Below are 22,458 nucleotides of genomic sequence, written 5' to 3'. Positions count from 1 at the left end.
CCCTCTTAACTCTAAATCTCTAGCAGACTTCTCTGCCTACCCTCCTGTTGTAACCCCACCCCCGCAAAGTTCCAGCCCCAGCTGCTTCTAGGGGATCTGTCTTCCAGGCCCATTTGTAATGCCACCCCTCTGCTTGGTCTGTTTCGGACCCTGTGTTCTCTTGTATTAATGTATTTGCTTATCTACCCCAATGCAAATGATCCTACTATAATTATATCAGGCACTTTTACACATATGCTTTGTTGACATCTGAGAAGGCTGAGTCCTTTTCCCTCGTTCTTCTTCCAGATGGTCTTAACTGTTCCTGGCCTTTCATACTGTGTGTGAATTTTTGAGTCAGTTTGAGAATTTCCATAAAAATCCTATTGGGATTTTGCTTAGAAATGCATATTCTTGGATGAATTTAGGGGGAGAACTGGCATCTTTAAAACGGATTCTTCTCCTCCCCTAATGTGCTATGTGTGTCCACTTATTCAGGTCTTCTATTACATGAGTTTTATAATTTTCTTTATCATTGTTTTGCAGACATAGGTAGGAACACTCTAAATAAAAATATCCTGATAAATTCAGGGTGTAGTTTGCTTGGGAAGGTCAGTAAGTGGGAGGCAATGGGGAGTGACACTTATTTTTGATATTTGGGTTATTTCTAGTTTGGGGCCATTATGAATGACATTTGTATGAACATGTTAAAAAATTCCCTAGGGATATATATCTAAGGATGGAATTTGGGGGTCAAAAGGAATACATATCTTCAACTTTACTAGCTAATGTCAAAGTTTTCTAAAGTAGTTGTATCAACTTACACCCCCTCTAGAGTGTTTCATTTCTTCACGTGCCAACAATTTGTTTCCTGAGTTTAATTTTTTTCTAGTTGTGGGGTGTAATATTATGTCGCTGCGTTTTAACTTCTATTTCAAGGATTACTAAGGTTGAACAGTGTTTTTTGATATACTTTTTTGTGAAATGTTTGCTTAAGTCTTTTCTCAATTTTTATGGGGTCGTCTGACTTGATTATTGATTTGTAGGAGTTATAAAAACATATCCTATACACGAATCCTTTTTTGGCACCCCACAAGTTTTGATATGTAGAATTTTTGTAGTTTGATTAAAACTATTTTCTAATTTCAATGTATGTTTCTTCCCTAACTCATGCATTATTTGTACATTTGGGGGGAGAGAGTATGCTCTAAAAATTTAGACTCTAGGGGCGCCTGGGTGGCTCAGTTGGTTAAGCGTCCGACTTTGGCTCAGATCACGATCTCCTAGTTCTTGAGATGGTGAGTTTGAGCCCCGCGTCGGGCTTTCTGCTGACAGCACAGAGCCTGGAGCCTGCTTCAGATCCTGTGTCTCCCTCTCTCTTTGCCCCTGCCACACTTGTGTTCTCTCTCTCTCTCATAAATAAATAAATAAATAAATATTAAAAAAAAAAAATTTAGACTCTAAATCATTTTGTTACTTTGAAATTTGTTGATATATGCTTTATAGCATATAGCATATATCGTATATATGCTTTATAGCATATAGCAAAGCATATATATGCTTTATAGCATATAGCATATAGCATATGCTATATAGCATATAGCATATGGCCAATTTTTGTGACTATTCTGTGTACGTCTGAAAATAATACATATTCTATCTTCTCTCTGTAGACTGGTTGGATAGAACAGTATTCTGCGTAACTTTCTTAGGCCAATTTCCTTAATTGTTTTGCTTAATCATTTTATATTTTTACATGTTTGAGCTATCAATTTATAAGAGAGATGTGTTAAAATTGTTCACAGTGTTGGTGGATTTGTCCATTTCTCTCTGTATTTGTGTCCTGGGAAAATATGAAGATGTTTAGCAACTAATGTGCCTGGATTGCTGTACTCTGTCAATGGTGGCACTGTATTACTGGGAACCCCTGCGGAATATACTGTTCCTTTATTTCCAGGTGTTTCAAGCTTCAAGAAAGAAGCTGTGATCATTCACAAAAGCACCATTCAAAACAAACCCAAAAACCCAGACGTTTCAGTTGTGTTAACCCCACTTCCCTGTGGGGGTTAGTCAACTGGAAGAAGCAAGAAATGGAGGAGACTGGATAGCATATAGGCTCACTATGGTAGAAGCCAGTCACCATTAAGTCCAGAAACCACGAGATCCTTGGGATTTGAGGAAGTCTAAGACAGCCGTGTTCTAGCCATACCAAGTGAAGTGTGAGACGTGAGCAGACACATCCATGTGGAAGCCCAGCCTGGTGTATCCTTCCGAAAACTTGAGTCCCCACTGTGATCTGATAAAAACCACACGGTGCACGACCCATGGCTGTATTACACCTGCAAAACTGGACGAAGGAATCATAAATTACTGTTTGAAGCCAATACATTTTGGAACGCTTTGCTATTTTGTTATCTCGAACAACAGCAAGACAAGGAGTCTGGTCACTGTTATCCATGTGTATGAATTGCGTTTGTTCTAACAAATGCTATTCTCCTTGGTCTAAAACCCTGACAATTCATTTCCAAACTTGTGTCTGCCCACAGAAACTGGAAAAGTCTCGCAAATAAATCTTTGCCTACGGGAAGGAAAAGGCATTCTTTGAGGGCAACTTTTCACCTGACGTTCCTCAAATTACAAAGTAACCCTCCCTCCCTCCCCCCTCCCCGCCCCCCACAGCCACCATTATAATTCTGCGGCAGTTGACAGATACCTGACATCTTTGGTTTAGCTGTCTGAAATTGGGAAAGGATTTTGGCCATGTAGTAAGTACTATGTAAGGATATTGTTAAAAATGTCTTTTAAGATGTGACCCTGTCACTCACTCCTTGTGTCTGATCTGGGTGGTGGGTGTGACCCTTACTACTGGAGTGTTGCTACTTTTAGGCCCTCTGAGCTGATAAAGCAAGGAAATATCACACTGGCATGTGATGAGAGGGTGTGACATGCTTCGATGCGCATTTGAAAGAAAACCTCTTACTACATCCTGGAGAATGGGGTGTTGGGGGGCAGGGCACTAAGTCCTGGCTCCCACCACTGGGAGACGTTGAGAACTGGGTCTAGGATCTGACAGAGATGGGGAAAAGGCCAGGCCTGACCTACCTGGAGGGAAGGGGCCTGGTTCCCCGAGCAAGCGGGACTTTGACTTTGGAGATTTAGTGACCCTTTGAGATAGTCACGATGAGATCAGAAGTCGAGATGCACAAGCCTCAAGATCAGATGACAGGCTGATAACAATGAATACCATTGCAATTAAGGCGGGAAATATTGGACCCGGATGGGCTGGATTCAGAACCTGATTATGCCACTTGTTAGCTCAGGGGTAGGAACCAGTTCCTTGAGACGCCTGTCCCTTATGGTTGTCATCTGTAAAACCAGTGCCAGACCTGCATTACAGGGTTTCTGTGTAGATTAAAGGAAATAATATACGAAAGCACCTTAGAACCATATCTGGCATGAAGTAAATACCCAATGGGTGTTAACTCTTGTCACGGAGCTGCAGGCATAGTTCCAACTTGAAAAGGTATTATCTTTGTCTCAAGTGGATCAGGTTCTCACACAGTGAGAATGGGGGGGTGGGGGTGGGGGAGGCAGATTCTTTTAATCCAAATAGTGTCTGCGCTGATCAGGCTCAGTCTTTGGTTGCTCTGAGAGCTGATTGGTACACCCCTTCCCCTAGGGTGTATCCCTCTGGGGCTCCGACTTTAGCTGAAGGTGTTAACCAGATCCCCTCCCCTTGGCGGGCACTAAGCTCCCATTGTTGTCTCTTCCGTAGCCCTTCTGCTCTGAGGCTGCTAAAGAATTAGAGACAAATACACAGTCTGCATTTAAATGTCTCCAATTGTCAGCACCTGGGTGGCTCGGTTGGTTGAGCTTCCGACTTTGGCTCAGGTCATGACCTCGAGGTCTGTGAGTTTGAGCCCCTCGTTGGGCTCTGTGCTGACAGCTAGAAGCCTGGAGCCTGCTTCGGATTCTGTGTCTCCCTCTCTCTCTGCCCCTCCCCCACTCGTGCTCTGTCTCTCTCTGTTAAAAATAAATAAACATTAAAAAAAATTTTTTTTTAATGTCTCCAATCATCCAAAAGCATTTCCTTTATAGCAGTTTTATTTTTAAAAAAATTTTAAAGTTTATTTATTTTAAGGGAGAGAGAGAGAGCGAGGGAGCGAGTGCTTGAACATGAGCAGGGGAGTGGCAGAGATCAAGGGAGAGAGAGGGAATCCCAACCAGGCTCCACGCTGTCGGCACATGGAGCCTATTCGGGGCTGGATTCCACGAAGCATGAGATCATGACCTGAGCTGAAACCCGGAGTCAGATGCTTAACTGAGCCACCCAGGAGCCCCCTTTTATAGCAGTTTGAAAACCCAGAATCCAATCAAGTGCCGGGCATTCCGTAAGGTTGCTCTCTTTAGTCTCTTTTAATCTAGAACATTCTCCCTGCCTTGTTAATGTCATTTTGGGAAGTTTCCAGGACAGTTGTCATGTGAAAGGCTCCAAGCACAGGAATGAGCTTGGTGTGACTAGGAACTGAAAGGAAGCCAGTATATCAGGCTTTATCTGCATCCCGTTATAACCTTGGGCTCACCTTTACAGCACTGTTACTGCTTTACTGAGGCGACCAGGGCCGCACAGATTTCCTGCTGGCTTCACGTGGGTGTGAGCCGACAGCCCTTTCCTCAGGACCTTTCTCTGCCTGCCACTGGGCGTCTTTGACTTTTGGCCCAACACCCCTGCGAAGCCCTCTCAGCACCCATACACTCGCAAACCCTCACTGCAGGGAAATTAATGCCAAGAGGGTGGCTTTTTTTTTTTTTTAAGTTTATTTATTTATTTTTGAGAGAGAGAGAGAGAGAGAACATGTGGGGGAGGGGCAGAGAGAGAGGGAGAGAGAGAATCCCAGGCAGGCTCCAAGCTGTCAGTGCAGAGCCCTATGTGGGGCTCGAACCCACAAACTGTGAGATCATGACCTGAGCTGACAGACTTAGCTGACATGCTTAACAGACTGAGCCACCCAGGCACCCCAAGAGGGTGGCTTCTTAACATGAGGGATGAGAGAAGATGAAAAAATACTTTCTTTTCTTTCCTAGGCAGAGAGTATGAAGAAACACTGCACAGCTAAGAGGGAAGGGTGGAAACCAAGCGGATGCTGGAAAGATCCTAAAAGGCAGCTAGACCCTTATTATGGGAAATTTTATTGCTCTGGTCTCAATAAAGACCCTTGCTAGTGGTAAGTGGGGTAGTGAAAACCCATGACAGCATCACATTAGTAAGAATTTTTTTTTTTTTAATGTTTAGTTTTGAGAGAGAGCACGAGCGCTAGAGGAACAGAGAGCGAAGAGGACAGAGGATCTGAAGCGGACTCCGCCCTGACATCAGAGGGCTCGATGCGGGGCTCGAACTCACCAACCCTCAAGATTGTGACCTGAGCCAAAGTTGAACGCTCAACCGAGTGAGCCACCCAGATGCCCCCTAAGCATTCTTATCTGTGTTTATTGACTCAAATCAATAACCTTGCTTTATGCTAAGGGGAAATAGAAAAAGAAGAGCACACTAAACCCAAAGCTAGCAGAAGGAAGGAGACAAGATTAGAGCAGAGATCAATGAAATAGAGACAACAAAAAAGAATAGCGTCAATGAAACCAAAAGTTCGTTCTTTAATAAGATTGACAGGGGCACCTGTGTGGCTCAGGCAGTTGAGCGTCTTACTTCAGCTCAGGTCATGATCTCACGGTTTGTGAGTTCCAGCCCCACATTGGGTTTGCAGCTGTCAGCGTGGAACCTATTTAGGATCCTCTGTCCCCCTCTCTCTCTGCTCCTCCCCCTGAATGCACTCTCTCTCTCTCTCTCTCAAAAATAAGTAAACATTTTTAAAAAATTGACAAAAGTGACCAACTGTTGGCTGGACCGACTTTGAATAAAGACTCAAATTTCTAAGATCAGAAATAAAAATGGTGACATTAATACCAGCTTTAACAAAATAAGTAAGGTTATACCAGAATATTATAAACAATTATATGGCTATATTAGATAAGCCAGGGGAAATGTATAATTCCTAGAAATGTACAAATTACCAAAACAGGCTCAAGAAGAAATATAAAATATGAATAAACCCATAAAAGTAAAGAGATTGAATCAGTCATCTCCCAACAAGGAAAAACCCTAGACCAGATGGCTTTGTTGCTGAATTCTACAAAACATTTTTTTTAGGCCATGACCCTGCTACCAAAGCCAGATAAAGATATCACAAAAAAGGAAAGGTATAGATCAGTATCCCCATGTGTCCTTTCTTTCTTTCTTTCTTTCTTTCTTTCTTTCTTTCTTTCTTTCTTTCAAGATTTTTGTCATAGACTCTGGGTCTAAAGTTCTTTCTTGTCCAGCAAAAAAGCAGACGCAGGATTAAAATGTGAGAGATGGCTAATGTCCGGGAAAAGATAAGAGCCCCGAATAAGGATCCTTGCTCTGTATTTATTACGATCAGAAGGCTTACAAACGTGATGGACGTGCACAAAGAGACAATGAGTCTGTGAACATGAACTCATGGGCATGAGGGAAAGGGGGTTTGAAGATATATGGTGTTAGGGGTTTGGGTCAATATAAACCAAAATCCTGGCATTGGGTAGATGGATGTTAATGGCCATGTCTGTTTATCTTAGCCAGCCTAGGGGATAAGACAGAGCATGTAACCTCAGGATTAACAACGCACCTTTCTTTTGCTAATTAGCTCCACTCTGGGCAGCTTCACCCGAATTGGTCTATAGACCTATTTGCCTGTTTATCTAATTTGGTCCTTCCTTCCTGTGAAAACAGCTTTCTACTATAGTACTAAATTGGGGGGTGTATGTGCCCTGAATACCTAATCTTATTTACCTCATATACCTTTGTGCTGGGGCCTTTGCCCCACCCTCTCTATCCTGGAGGCCTTTGTACCCCTCCATCTTGGGGGCCTTTGCCCTCCCCCCCCTCCCCCCACCTATTTATCTATACTTGTTTACCCAAACTTGGGTATGAGCATTCTATGGCTTTGTGATTCTTTATGCCTTGTTAACCCATCAGTGCAGGCTCAGGGAATTCCTAAGCTTAATTCCCCACAGATTTTATCTTTTAAGTAATCCCTATACCCAACAGGGCTTGAACTCACAACCCCAAGATCAAGAGTTGCAGGCTTTACTGACTGAGCCAGCCACGAGTCCCCCATGCCCATGTATTTTTTCTACATGCTTGGAAAAGAGTAAATATGATGGGTGAAGATCTAGCTATCCTCTCCCGTGGTGTGACTCATCTGTAATTTTTACAGGATTATAAATGACCTCTATTAAACCAAATTCTCTCCAAATTATGGAAAGAACACAATTTCAGAAAACATTAAAAATTAAATTAAATCTAGGGGTGCCTGGGTGGCTCAGTCGGTTGGGTGTCTGACTTTGGCTTAGGTCATGATCTCACAGTTCGTGAGTTTGAGGCCCATGTCAGGCTCTGTGCTGACAGGTCAGAGCCTGGAGCCTGCTTTGGATTCTGTCTCCATCTCTCTCTCTCTGCCCCTCCCTGCTCTCACTGTCTCTCTCTCTCTCTCTCAAAAATAAAATAAAAAAATTTTTAAATGAAATTAAATCTAGGGGCACCTGGCTGGCTTAGTCAGAAGAGCTGCAACTCTTGATCTTCGGGTTGTGAGTTCAAGCCCTATATTGGGTGTAGGGATTACTTAAATAAATAAAATTTAAAAATTAAATTAGAGGCACCTGGGTGGCTTAGTCTGTTAAGTGCCTGACTTCGGGCTGACCATGGGCTGGGTCCTCTGCAGGGCTTTGAGGATCTCTGGGGAGAGAAGGAGTTATCAGAACCCATGCAAATCAACCCATCAAGTTTATAATGAAGAACAAGAATGTTGGCAGCATAAAACAGAGGTCCTGACCTGGCCCAGGGGGTCAGAGAGGGATTTATGAGAAAGTAGTGAACGGGGCCAGGGAAGCTGATGCTCAAAGCAGATGGAACACGAAGAGAACATCTTGAGGGAGGGACGTGAACTTCAAACTCTTTCCAGCCCCAACTGGACCCAGCCTATCAGGTGAACCCCTGGCACCTGTGTAGCCCTGTCAAATTGAGGTTACTTTGTCTCTCACTTCTCAAGTACCTCATGGTAAGAGCATGGACTGGTGTCTTCTCGATCTCCAGAGGCCCCTTAAATGGTGTTCTACTTCCCGGAATAAAGTCCAAACTCCTTCACCGTGACCTGGCCTTGGTCTGCCTCTCCAGCTTCATCTTCTCCCATGACCCCTGTCTCCACAGCGCCCTTCTGCCCTCCCCCCCCAGACATCAACAGGTTTTCCATGTGTCTGAGCCTTCGAGTTTGCTGTTCCATTTGCTTAGAATGCTCTTCCTTATCCTTCAGTAAAAAAGACACTTCATCAGAGCTGTCTTGCTTGGGTCGCCAATCTAATGTGCTCTAACCAGTGCCGCTGGTGGCCTCCATAATACCAGTACCTATCACGACCAGAAACTATTTATTGGTTTGTTTGCTCATTTATTTTCTGCTTCCCTCCCTAGGGTGCCAGTGCTTTGAGGGCAGGACAAGCTCTATTTCTCCAAATCCTGATTTTTCTATTCACGAGAACAAGACATGGCAGAGTAGTCACTTGAATAACTATTAGGTAAACAAATAAAGAAGGCGCAGGATTTTATTTTTTATTTTTTGAAAGCTTATTTTACTTATTTTGAGACAGAGAGAGAGAGAGAGAGCACAGGAGGGTCAGAGAGATAGGATCCAAGCAGGCTCTGCGCTGTCAGCATGGAGCCTGATATGGGGCTTCAACTCACAAACTGTGAGACCATGACCTGAGCCAAAATCAAGAGTTGGACGCCTAACCAACTGAGTCACCCAGGCGCCCCTGTTTTTACTATTTATTTATTTTTAATGTTTAATGTTTATTTATTTTTGAGAGAGAGAGAAAGACAGGAAGGGGGAGAGAGAGGGAGACACAGAATCCGAAGCGGGCTCCAGGCTCTGAGCTGGCAGCACAGAGCCCAATGCGGGGCTCAAACTTGTGGACCTCAAGATCATGACCTGAGCTGAAGTTGGATGCCCAACTGACCGAGCTGTCTATGCACCCCTGTTTTTAAACATAAATACCTGCAAAATCCTCTGCTATTTTGACATTCATACCCTTTGAATACACCATGCTCTTTTATCCTCATTGGCTTCTCAAGGAGATTCTGGGGATCAATTCTAAAATTTACATGGAAAATTCAAGGCCTGCTTTTACCCTTTTGAATAGATATTTGGAAGGTGTTTCTACCATTGATCACTTCAAAAAGGTTCCCTGAATTTTCTTCTTGTATGAGACACAGTTGGGTGCTTCAATCGTTTTGGGCTACTGACAATGTTTCCAGAGTCAGTGTTCTTGGGCTCTTTCAAGACCTCTCCAAGCCAGGCTGATGAGCATGTGGAGATGAGGGATGAGGGTGGAGTGGGGGGCAGGTGAGATGGGCCAGGGCCAGAGTCCCAGCTCCACTTCAGAGCTGTTGGGTCCACAACGGGTGCGGGGCCTCCAGGGCGGATGACTAGGAACTAGAGCCAATTCTCCTATCAAGTGAGACCCCCCTATGAAAATGGCCTGTCTTGGAGAAGAACACCATGGGGAGGAATAAATAAGCGAGCAAATAGGTCACCTGAGAGGTGAACAAAATGCAGAACCGAGAAACAGGGAAAGGGAAGGTAAGAGGCAAGAGGGAGGCATGATATTTTTAAAGTTTATTGTTTTTAGAGAGAGATAGAGATCAGGGAGGGGCAGAGAGAGAGGGTGGGGCAGGGGAGAGAGAATCCCAAGCAGGCTCTGCGGTAACAGCTTCCACTGCACTGATGGATGCGGGGCTCAAACCCATGGACTGTGAGATTATGACCTGAGCCCAAATCAAGAGTCAGATGCTTAGCCAACTGAGCCACCTAGGCACCCCAGGAGGCATAAGTTTTTTAAAAATGCAATGTATCGGTTAAGTTCCCTTGCTCAGAATTCTCCCTGGGCTTTCAACCATCCCAAATCCAAACTCTAACAGAAGTTACAAGAATGTCTACCATTTAGGCTCTGCCAAGATCTTGACCCTTGCCTGCTGCTGCTTTGTTTGAGGGGCTTCCCCATGCACCTCCCATCCCTGGAACCTCATCCCCACCCTGCGAGGTCTCACCAGTAGCTGCCCAACGCACAGAGCCCATCCTTCAACTTCTGGATTCAATTGCCTTCCCAGTTTACTGTTTCTCTCTGTATCCTGCGTGTTTTCTCTTTTTCCCAGAGTGAAATTTTTGAACATTTTATCCATTTTGACTTCCATTTGTTTTCCTCCACCATTTGAGGTCAGAGATGAAGTCTGGAATCACCGCTTTATCCCAGGGCCCTGCACAGCATGGGTCACAGAACAGGTTCTCAAGGAGCACGTGTTGAATGGATTACCAGAGGGTGTGACATTAGGGCGGGGTAGGGCAGGGACTATAAATGGGAGTCCTCAAACCCAGCAGATACATAGACTGAATTCAGGAGTTCAGCAAACACACGACAGACGGAGTCCTTGCATTTCAAAAGGATATTATGGCAGGTAAGCTGGGGCAAGGGCAACAAATGCTTGCAGTGCTAGAGGTTGAGCAGTTGGGCTGTGGACAGGCCGAGGCAAGATGGTGAGACTTTGTGGTAGCATCTTGCCAACACCAAGTGGTCAGTTTTGGGAACCACTGGGTTATACCAACAGGAAGCATTGGAACACATTTTGTAACTGGACTCCACCATTACTGTGTACCATGAGTTTTTGTTTTTCCATGTTCTTTTAAAAAAAATTTTTTTTAAGTGTTTATTTTTGAGAGAGAGAGACAGAGATAGAGCACAAGGGGGGCAGGGGCAGAGAGAGAGGGAGACAGAGAATCCGAAGGAGGCCCCAGGCAATGAGCTGTCTGCACAGAGCCTGACGTGGGGCTCAAACTCACGAAATGTGAGATGATGACTTGAGCCGAAGTTGGATGCTTAACCAACTGAGCCACCCAGGTACACCCCCACTGTCCTATTTTCAGCAGTGGAAACAAGATAGTACTTAATATTTGATCCATATTCCATTTGTTTATTACCTAGTGAAATTGAGACTCTTTGCTCTATTTTATTAATTTTTTTTATGTATGAAGATATATATATATGTGTGTATATATATATATATATATATATATGAAGAATAAGGGCCCCCTACATAAACAGAATCTCCTATGGAAAATGGATCGAATATTGCTAGATGCCATGGTTTTACATTTATATTTTGAACAATAAAACAACTCCTACTCTGCACCTATTATACACAGAGGCTGTAATTAACAGACTTGCTTTCTGGATACTCAGTTCTTCCCCAAAGCAAGTGAACTATGGGACCATTTTACTGGTAGAGAAAAGGGGCAAATAATATAAGTGTAGTGATACTCCCAGAGAGAGCTAATAAATGGGAGAATCAACATTCATTCTCAGGTCACTAAGCTCCATACCTGCTCCTCTCACTGACCTCATTGATAAATGGCCAAATCAGCTTCAAGATCTCACATGCCGACCAGTGTAGATGGCAGTGACCCTGAGTCTATGGCTGATTAGGGCAACAGAGTCTCAAATACTCTATGAATCATATGAACTCAAATGAATCTAACGTTGATAATCATGTCACTACCCTATGTTATTCCAACTGTCCTCACAGATATCTTTTCTTTTTATTTTTTTACATTTATTTATTTTTGAGAGACAGAGAGACAGAGCACAAGTGGGGAGGGGCAGAGACAGAAGGAGACAGAATCAGAAACAGGCTCCAGGCTCTGAGCTGTCAGCACAGAGCCTGACGCAGGGCTTGAACTCACAAACTGTGAGATCATGACCTGAGCCAAAGTTGAGCCGAAGCTCAACCAACTGATCCATTTGGCTATGAGTTTCTAGTATATTCTTTTTTTTTTTTTTTTTTTTTAGCGTAGGTTTATTTATTTATTCATTTTAATTTATTTATTGTTTTTATTTATTCATTGTTATTTATTGTTTGATTTACATCCAAGCTAGTTAGCATATGGTGCAACAATGATTTCAGGAGTAGATTCCTTAATGCCCTTTACCCATTTAGACCATCTCCCCTCCCACAACCCCTCCAGCAACCCTCTGTTTGTTCTCTATGTTTAAGAGTCTCTTATGTTTTGTCCCCCTCCTTGTTTTTATATTATTTTTGCTTCCCTTCCATATGTTCATCTGTTTTGTATCTTAAATTCCTCGTATGAGTAAAGTCATAGGATATTTGTCTTTCTCCGACTGACTAATTTCACTTAGCATAACAGCCTCTAGTTCCATCCACGCAGTTGCAAAGGGCAAGATTTCATTCTTTTTGATTCCCGAGTAATACTCCATTGTGTATATATACCACATCTCCTTCATCCATTCATCCTTAGATGGACATTTGAGCTCTTTCCATACTTTGGCTATTGTTGATAGTGCTGCTATAAACATGGGGGTGCATGTGTCCCTTCGAAACAGCACACCTGTATCCCTTGGGTAAATACCTAGTAGTACAATTGCTGGCTTGTAGGGTAGTTCTATTTTTAATTTTGGGGGGAACCTCCACACTGCTTTCCAGAACTAGAATATTCCTCTAGAACAAGTGGACAGTTAGGACAGTTACTTGCTCTTAAACCAGGCTTGAACCATTTTCGCATAGGGGAAACAGAATTTCAGTGGTGCAGAGCAATCCCAGCAAGATGGTGAAGAGTGGGTTCCATGAGTCAACTTTTAATTAATTAATTAATTAATTGGAGTTTTCCCTATATTTTTACCTCTTGAATTTTTTAAATGAAATTTATTGTCAAATTGGTTTCCATATAACACCCAGTGCTCATCCCAACAGGTGCCCTCTTCAATGCCCATCACCCGCTTTCCCCTCTCCCCCTGTTCCCCATCAACCCTCAGTTTGTTCTCTGTATTTAAGAGTCTCTTATGGTTTTCCTCCCTCCCTCTTTGTTTGTGTCTTTTTTTCCCCCCTTCCCTTCCCCCATGGTCTTCTGTTAAGTTTCCCAGGATCCACATATGAGTGAAAACATCTGGTATCTGTCTTTCTCTGCCTGACTTATTTCACTTAGCATAACACTCTCCCGTTCCATCCCCGTTGCTACAAATGGCCAGATTTCATTCTTTCTCATTGCCAAGTAGTATTTCAGAGGATATATAAACCACATCTTCTTTATCCATTTGAGTCAACTTTTAAGACCAAGCTCTTGGCTCTCGGGTCAGGCTCAGGTAAGAAGTTTATCTTTGAATGTATTTTTTTTTTTTTTTAATGAAAGCCTTGTGTCTATTCCTTTTGCAGAAGAGCAAAGGTATGCTCGCCGGAGGCGCACACACTTTAGTGCAGAACAGCTTCAAGCACTGAAACAAGTGTTCGAAGAGACCATGTACCCAGACTGGGTTACCATGACGGAACTTATTTCATCTACTCAGCTAGACGAATCCGTGATAAAGGTATGTCCCTAAGTGTGTGTCTACACAGAACACCTAACCCAGAGCTTCATATACACTTTAGTCATCATGTAATTCCTATTTATTGAACAACTGGTATGTGCGCAGACAGATGTCTTATGGTTTTATTCTTATGACCATCCATTTTATTAGGGAACACTAAGCTCGCAGAGAATCCTCCAAGGATTATAAACATAAGAGCTAGAATTTGAACCCAGACCTTTCTGACTCCAGACGCATAATGCTACACAGCGATGGATCTCAGATAAGCCCATTGGAGTCAGCTCCTGTTTATGTCTAGATTCTCCCTAATCAGACCATTCGGTCATTTAGATACCTTGCAACTAAGTTGCCACAGAGTATTCGGGGTATGAGAACCCCCGAATGAATCCCGAAGACACCCCAAGCTAGACTCCCACTCCAAATTCTTGGTCTTCAGAAGTCTGTCTGAAAATGCTGAGCATCCACCAAGACAGAAGCACCTTGCCTTAACCCCTCCTGATCTAGGGTTTGAGTGCTCTGTCATGATCTTACACTCCCTTTGCCTTCTGGAACTCAGGACAGCAGAGGATAGAAGGAATGTCCCTTGTTTAGATAACTATGAAGAGATGAGACACTAGCCTTCTCATGCCAAAAGAAACTAATTCCTGAGAAACATGAGGATTTCCCTTTAGACCCGCCCCCCCCCCCCCCCCCCCCGTATTAACCTGCTCACCTCCTCTCTCCCCAGACTTGGTTTAAGAACCAGCGCGTGAAAAGGAAGAAAGAGCAGCAACAAACTGATTCAAATTCGTCACTAAAATCATCAAACCAGACGATTTCAATCAAAGAGGAGCAACCTCCCTTACCTGTAACTTCAGCAAACACTCATCCCGGGCGTCCCAGCATTTTGGATGCCTGTGACCATGAACTACCTCAGTCTCCTGATAGCGTGCAATCTGCAGGTGCTGGTCCCTCCAAGTGGAATTCGTCTTGGGATTCTCCACCTCATGATCTCCAACAGATATGTCTGGGGGACCCTGATCCTCCCTGGGCCTCCATTCCCTATGACATAGATCAACTTATACAACTATATGCCTTACCTGGGGATGATGATCTAGATCAGTACCTCTCCCCCAGGTGTCCCAGTTCAGGAGATATGGCTGACATACCCACCCTTATTGAGAAAGATCTATGATCCAAATCCTGACCAACTGAGAGACGTTTCCAAAGGCCTTTCATGGGTCAACGAAGTCTAAATGGACCAGAGCCCAGGAATTTGCCTTTTTCTGTGAGAAGAAAGAAATCCAGGATAGCCTGGGTGGCTCAGTCAAGTGTCTCTTGATCTTGGCTCAGGTCATCATCGTGAGTTCGAGCCCCACATTGGACTCTGTGCTGACAGCACAGAGCCAGCTTGGGATTCTCTTTCTCCCTCTCTCTCTCTCTTTCTCTCTGCGCGCTATCATGTGCGTGCTATCTCTCTCTCTCTCTCTTTCTCAAAATAAATCAACTTAAAAAAAAGAATCTACCTTTTAAATTTTTTTTAGTGTTTATTTCTGAGAGAGAGAGGGAGAGAGAGAGACAGAGCATGAGCAGGGGAAGGGCAGAGAGAGAGGGAGATACAGAATCTGAGGCAGGCTCTGGGCTCTGAGCTGTCAGCACAGAACCTGATACTCCATTGCTGAGTGGAACCTGAGGCTCCATTGCTGACAACAGAGAGCCTGATGCAGGGCTCAAACTCGTGAACTGAGAGATCGTGGCCTGAGCAGAAGTCGGACGCTTAACCGACTGAAATACCCAGGAGCCCCAACAATCTACCTCTTATCATTGCCTGTGTAACTTCTGTACTCTGAGTACCGTCTCAACCAAATTTCAGTATTAAGGGCAGTCATAGGTGCCTTTAGAATGGTAGTAGAAACCAGTTAGTTTTCCTTGGGTGCTAGCTTGTTGCAACTGACCTAGCTCCACGAAAGCACTCCAACTAAAGTCAATGCCATATAGACGAAGCTCTCTTGCACCTGTTCCCCATGGACCATCTTTATCTCTTTAAAAAAGTCACAGGGACATTAGCAAGGTGGTGGACTAGGAGGTCGCAGCACTTGTGTCTCCACAAAACAATGATTTAACAACTAACTACTCACTGATGAAAATAGCTCAGAGAGAGCTCTGGAGTATAAGCAAGAAGCACAGCAACCCAGGGGAACATAAAACCTGAGGCCTCATAGAAAAGCATAGGAGGCATTTTACCTGTGTCATCTCATCCCCAGTTCTACAGAGTTTGTCGCCAAAGAGGGATCTCCTTGGCTGTGATGCACTGACCCCCGACCCTCTCCACCCATCCCACTTCAAGAAAAAGAGAGTAGGGAGACTCCAGCAGCTTTCACCACGAGGATTCAAGTGGCCCTTGGGGCCCTCAGGGACACCTGCAAATTTTGCTACTGAGGACTCACCCAGTGTTCACCCATGCTGATCCCAGCTGATGGAGTTGCCTAGAGTCCGTGCCCCCAAGCCCGTGTTGGAAGAGGTTATAGAAAGGATAAGACTGCTGGTTGACCCATGAGCTGGACATTGACAATCAGAGGCTCCTTACCCCCTCCCCTGTCCCTGGAACATGCATTCCACTTGACTTTCCCCACAGCCAATGTAAATTCCCTCATTATTAAACTTGCTATTTACCAATCTGGAGTAGTCTGCTTCTTCTGTCTCTTCTTGCCCTCTGTACGGTGGCTGGTTTCAAATCATATCTGGCAAGCTCCTGGGTAGCTTGCAAACCAACAACCCCTGGAACAGGAGCTGACACTTCAGCCCCATCCACACTGGCCCTGACCTACCACATGAACACCCACATCCTTGCTGGTTAGGTGCTTATTAAGAAATGCGATGAGGGGCGCCTGCGTGGCTTAGTCGGTTGAGCGTCCGACTTTGGCTCAGGTCATGATCTCACAGATCGTGAGTTCAAGCCCCACATCAGGCTCTCTGTTGTCAGCAATGGAGCCTGCTTCAGATCCTTTGTCCCCTTCTCTCTCTGCCCCTGCCCCACTTGCTTTCTGTCTCTCAAAAATAAATAAATGTTAAAAAAAAAAGAAAAAGAAATGGGATGAATAAAATGGATATTGATGGAATTCAAACAAAGATTTTAGTATAGTACTACCCAAGATCGGGCAGGCCAAAAGGACCCCCTATTGGCCTCCCAACATTAAAGAGCCCCAAACAAGTTTGTTCTATTTACCTTAGTTTGGAGAAATTTTAAAAGCCAAGAGTCAAAGATGATAATGAGAAACCTGCCTTGCAATCGCCTCAGGCAATCATTAGGCAGATTAATTAAGAGGAAGATTGACAAAAGGTCTCTTGGCTCAACCTCTTCCTGGAAGCCCAAAGTCTCTTGCACAAGAGCGGTTAAAATGGTTAGGGGGTGGAGGAGTTTCCAGACCTCATTGACATGGGTACGAAAATCCATCCGATGCAGGCTACAATCAGACTGAGAGAACATGAAGATACAAGGGTTGGTGGGATTATGGCCGTCGAAATGTTTCAACAGGATTCCTGCACAATAGTGGTGTTTCTCACCTGGTTGTGTTATGGGGTGGACGTTGTGTCTGAGCGGGGAATGGTTCTCCTACCTCATACTGTAAACCAGAAAGCATGTGAGTCTGCCCTTCCAGCCACAATATTAACTGGATGTGGTAAATCCGGAACCAGTAAGATTGCCCGAGACCACACAGTGAGGAATGGAAGGCTGAGTGCCGGTAGTACAAATTCTCTGTGCAATTGCCCTATGTGGAGTGTAGACTGGACCTCCTGGCAAAAGCCTGTGAGCATCTCTCAGTAATGACAACTGGGGCTCCGGACCAGAGGATCCCCATTTGAGAAGCAAGCTTGCTATCCCTATGAGTTTGCTATTGGAACAGTGGAAACTGTCCTTCTCACTAATGGACCTTCTGGTTTCTAGAAACCAGAAATACCCATAATGTCTTGGGTGATGTTGGAGAGATGTTTTACTGGGGATGTCAGTACCCACAAGAGTTCCATAATAAAATGGAAATAATTTATACGGATTTTGCTGCCTGGGGGACATGAGAGAGACTCTTTTCTTCTAGGAGAGACTTTGGAGCCATGAGAGAAGCCACCGGACTCTAGTGTCACTTGGACAGTGCCCTATGAACAGCTTTCTTTTTTTTTCTTTTTTTTTTTTATTTTTAAAATTTTTTTTCAACGTTTTATTTATTTTTGGGACAGAGAGAGACAGAGCATGAACGGGGGAGGGGCAGAGAGAGAGGGAGACACAGAATCGGAAACAGGCTCCAGGCTCTGAGCCATCAGCCCAGAGCCCGACGCGGGGCTCGAACTCACGGACCGCGAGATCGTGACCTGGCTGAAGTCGGACGCTTAACCGACTGCGCCACCCAGGCGCCCCTGAACAGCTTTCAATTGACTGACCAAGTACTGCTTAGGTCTGTGGACCAAAGTTCCAAGGTGAGTGGAGAGCATCCTGTTTGGAAGACAGCCTCTCTGACTGAAGAGTGTTAAAAAAAAGTCAGCTCAGTGGGCTGAACTTCATGGTGTTTTCCTAGCATGACGGAAGATTTGAACAGTAGAATAGGCCCCTGCCCATGGGCAGTGGCCAATGGCTTGGCTGTACAGTCAGAAGAGCAATGGAAACCTCTCCTAACCAAGGGATGCCCATAGGGGGAACGGCCCTAGAGAAATCACTATGGGAATCTGAGGGGTTCATAAAAGTAGGACATGTTGTTGTGCATCAGAAGAATCCCTTTCCAGATTTGGAAAGTGATCGGATTCAACAAGCGAATATTGCTGTATGCTTGCTTCTAGTGGCCATGCAATGAGTGGATATTTCTTTTTTCTTTTTCTTTTTAAATGTTTATTTATTTATTTATTTATTTAGATACCAGGGGAAGGGCAGAGAGAGAGGGAGAGAGAGAAGCCCAAGCAGGCTCCCTGCTGTGAGCGCAGAGCTCTACTTGGGACTTGATCCCACAAACTGTGAGATCATGACCTGAGCCAAAATCAAGTGTTGGACACTCAACCATCTGAGCCACCCAGGCGCCTGGATGAATGGATATTTCTACAACAATGCAGATGTGGGCTAGATCTAGACCCATTCCCCTCGCACCCTCTGGGCACAAAACGCCAATAAGAGCTGTCTTATCTGCCTACAAGAGACAGAGCCTACAGATGCTTATATGGCAGATTCCCTGGTGGTCCGGACCTGGTGGTAGCTGGCAAGTGAGACTGATGCTGGGAGCCCTGAGGAGGTCGGGGAGGGGGACTACAGATGCGATCTGACAGGAATAGACACTGACTCTGGACCGGGTTTGCCTACCCCGTGGCAGAAGGACACGCTCATGTTCCTGAAACCCAAGTTCGGCTGCCCATCAAGAGAGGCGCTTTTATTGGAAAGGAATATGAGCTTTATTCGGGAGGCTGGCCACCTGGGGAGAAGGCAGACTCTTGTCCAAAGGCCAACTCCCAGGTTTCCGCCTGGCCCAGAGATTTTTAAAGGGGTTAAGGGAGTGCAGCGGTCTGTGACATTTCTTGATTACATGCGGACTCGATGATGCCAGCTACAGAGTTATCTCGGAGCTTGGAAGTTGTGAAAGAAGGTTTGGTTCCTTGGTACCTGGGGGTCATTCGAGAACACTCTGCTCTTTCCGAAAAGGAGGGCAAGGTCTACAGGGGAGCAGAGGGAGGTCAGTAAAGTCATTCGTGTGACCTTGAAAAAGAAAAACATTTTGCTAAAAGATTGCTGGGCTCATCAGAAAGCTAAGGGGACTTCAAATCGGCTTGCTTGGCCTCTGTGGCCTGGGGACATTTTGGCCCTTTATTCCCCAAGGCCAGCGGTCTGCATATCTCAAAGGAAGCAAATTAATTCTGTCACAAATCAAGGGCCTTAAGTCGGCAAGCAAGGAGTGCGTTAACTTGAAGCAGGCTAACCCTCAGGGCACCGTAGAGAACTAGAAGATTGGACCAGTGTGGACAGATGACTGTCATTTCTTCAGATGAGGGACACACTCTACAGCCCACAGTGTCTGACAATGTGCAGAGAGAGCTCTTCCCCAGAGCACTAGCGGGATGGAGAATTGGAGCGAGCAATTTGGACACTGGTTGTCCAAAATGCGGAGGTGCATGCTTTCTATAAAAGCATGAAAAACTGGTTCGCACGCCTTCACGAGTGTGTTCTCAGACTCCACAAGAGCTGGGCTAAAGGAGCGTCCCCACTGGATGGAGCCCTCCGCTTTTCTGTGGGTCTGGGGAAAAGGGGTGGGGGAGGGGACTGATGCACTTTCTTCTCTATATCACCTCTACGGTTTGTACCCTATCTGACGCCGCAGTCACAGGACCTGGGCTACCACACCAGAAGCCGGGAAGAGGATGATTCCTCGCTAAGAACCTCTGTATTTTTAAACCTTATGTCAGAATTACCAAGGGCCTGATGAGATGGGTTGTGCCCTCACGGCATCTGGCAAGACTGGGGTTAACAGCGGACGCAACTGTATTGCCTGGTGGGGGAGACCGCCCGCTAGAGGGGTGGGCTTGGGGAAGGGACTCGTTCTTCTGCCTGCAGTCCAGACCAGTATGGTGGCCAAACTCAAGGTGACTTCCAAGGGTGGAAAAGTTTGGGCATAAAAGGAAAAAGAAGGAATAGCAGCTGAGGGTAAAGGAGTGAATACACAGGTTATGCAATGAGGGAGAGACTCAACGTTGCATTAACACCTTGGAAGAGGCTCAGCACGAGAGAGGATACTGTCTCTTAGCTCAACTGTACCAGATGCCTGACTGGGTGAAGATACATTCACCAAGAGTATGTCTGCTTTTGGAACCTTGACAAGATCAAATGGCAGCTTCAAACCTGAGTAGCTTTGCCCTGGAGACACTTTCATATATATATCCCGTTCTTTTTTTTTTTTTTTTTTTTTTTGAGAGAGAGAGAGAGAGAGAGAGAGAGAGAATCTCAAGCAGGCTCGATGCAGGGCTCAATCCCATGACCTTGGGATCATGACCTGAGCCAAAATCAAAAATCAGATGCTCAACCAACTGAGCTAGCCAGGTGCCCTGACACACACACACACACACACACACACACACACACACACATATATATATATATATATATATATATATACATATTCGACTGGATTAATGGCTGAAATGGGACCCTAGTAATGTGCTAGTATCCTTTGACTTTTATAATCAATTTGCTTTAAGAGATCTGTATCCGAAGGTCAGGGGGTAGACTGTGATATTGTGATACCTGTGAAAAGTACAATAAGAAAGTACAGTTGACCCCTGGACGATACGGGCATTAGCGGTGCCAACCTCCACGCAGTTGAAAACCTGTGTATAATTTTTGACTCCCTCCAAAATGTAACTAGTAATAGCCTACTGTTGACCGGAAGCCTTACGTATAACATAAACCCTTCGTTAACACGTATTCTATATATGTGGAATATACTGTATTCTTACAATAAAGTAAACTGGAAAAAAAAGAAAGTGTTATTAAGAAAATCATAATGAAGAAAAAAGGCATTTACAGCACTGGACATTTATTTTATGAAAAAATCAGCTTATAAGTGGATCCACGCAGATCAAAACCAGGTTATTCAAGGGGCAACTGTATATGTTAGCCTTCCCCCTCAGTTCCTGACTCACAGCATTCAAAATCCTGTAATTTCATGGGGCGCCTGGGTGGCGCAGTCGGTTAAGCGTCCGACTTCAGCCAGGTCACGATCTCGCGGTCCGTGAGTTCAAGCCCCGCGTCAGGCTCTGGGCTGATGGCTCAGAGCCTGGAGCCTGTTTCTGATTCTGTGTCTCCCTCTCTCTCTGCCCCTCCCCCGTTCATGCTCTGTCTCTCTCTGTCCCAAAAATAAATAAACGTTGAAAAAAAAAAAAAAATTCAAAATCCTGTAATTTCACCAGTGGTTAGAGCCTTAGGGGCACATCTTTTGTCCTAATATTTGGATTTTGTGCTTGGTTCCTGATACAGCCCCAGTGCACTGAAGGCGAGATGAGTGTTTTGTTCAAAACAAGCCCTTTTCACCTGAGCGGCTCAGTCGGTTGAGCCTCCGACTTTGGCTCAGGTCATGATCTCATGGTTTGTGAGTTTGAGCCCCACATGGGGCTCCCTGCTGTCAGCGCAGAGCCCGCTTCGGATCCTCTGTTCCCTTCTCTCTCTGCTCCTCCCCTGCATACTCTCTCTCTCAAAAATAAATAAACATTTTTTTAAAAAAGCCCTTTTCTTTTCAACCAGACTGAGTTTATGTTAACGAGGTGACTTTTGGGAAACTGGGGGGTGGGGGAGGGACGGTTGCCAGGGAACCAATCCTGGGATCAGAGGGTTGGAATTTCCAGTCCCACAACTTGACGTCTAGCGGGTGGAGAGGGGCTGGAGGTTAAGTTGATTGCTAATGGTCAGTGAGTTCACCAATCATGCCCTAAAAATCCTAAATGACAGGGTTCGGAGAGCTTCTGGGTTGGTTAACAAGAACACATCCGTGTGCCAGAAGGATGAAGCATCCCAAACTCCACAGGGACAGCAGCTCCTGTGTCAGGACCCTTCTGGACCTGCCCCTATGTGTCTCTTCATTTACTGTTCATTCACATCTTTAATAACCTTTTAATTCTTTTTTTTTTCCCCTTTTTTGCTCTACCGACTAAGTCAGCCACGGGCCCCAATAACCTTTTTAATAAATGGTAATCTAATAAGTAAACCGTTGACCTGGGTTTTGTGAGCAGTTCTAGCAAATAATCGAAACCACGGAGGGAGACTGGGAATCCCTGACTTCTAGCTGGTTGGTCAGAAGCACAGGTGACAATTTGTACTTGCTGTTGGAGCTGGACATGGGGGACAGTCTTGTAGGGCTGAGACCTTTCCCTGTGGGATCTGATGCTACGACAGGTAGATAATGTCCGAACTGTGTTATTTAAAAAAAAAATTTTTTTTTCAACGTTTATTTATTTTTGGGACAGAGAGAGACAGAGCATGAATGG

General features: G+C 44.8%; 1 protein-coding gene across 1 annotated transcript; it reads left to right on the top strand.

Moving 5' to 3' along the window:
* Positions 1–12,719: 12,719 nt before the first annotated feature.
* LEUTX (leucine twenty homeobox) lies at positions 12,720–14,767 on the top strand. The gene is made up of 3 exons (XM_045441372.1): positions 12,720–12,733; positions 13,176–13,476; positions 14,186–14,767. The coding sequence occupies exons 1-3, from the start codon at positions 12,720–12,722 to the stop codon at positions 14,648–14,650; spliced, it is 780 nt and encodes a 259-aa protein (XP_045297328.1). The 3' UTR covers positions 14,651–14,767.
* Positions 14,768–22,458: the final 7,691 nt, after the last annotated feature.

The sequence above is a fragment of the Leopardus geoffroyi genome, chromosome E2 (assembly GCF_018350155.1).
Source record: "Leopardus geoffroyi isolate Oge1 chromosome E2, O.geoffroyi_Oge1_pat1.0, whole genome shotgun sequence".
NCBI lineage: Eukaryota > Metazoa > Chordata > Mammalia > Carnivora > Felidae > Leopardus > Leopardus geoffroyi.
Note: the sequence above shows the minus strand (reverse complement) of the source record. Positions and strands in the feature narration are given on the sequence as shown.

Bases quoted from the DNA above. Each gene is read 5' to 3' on its own strand.
- LEUTX (XM_045441372.1), top strand. The intron at 13,477-14,185 runs GTATGTCCCTAA...TATTAACCTGCT, and splicing joins TAGACGAATCCGTGATAAAG to CACCTCCTCTCTCCCCAGAC.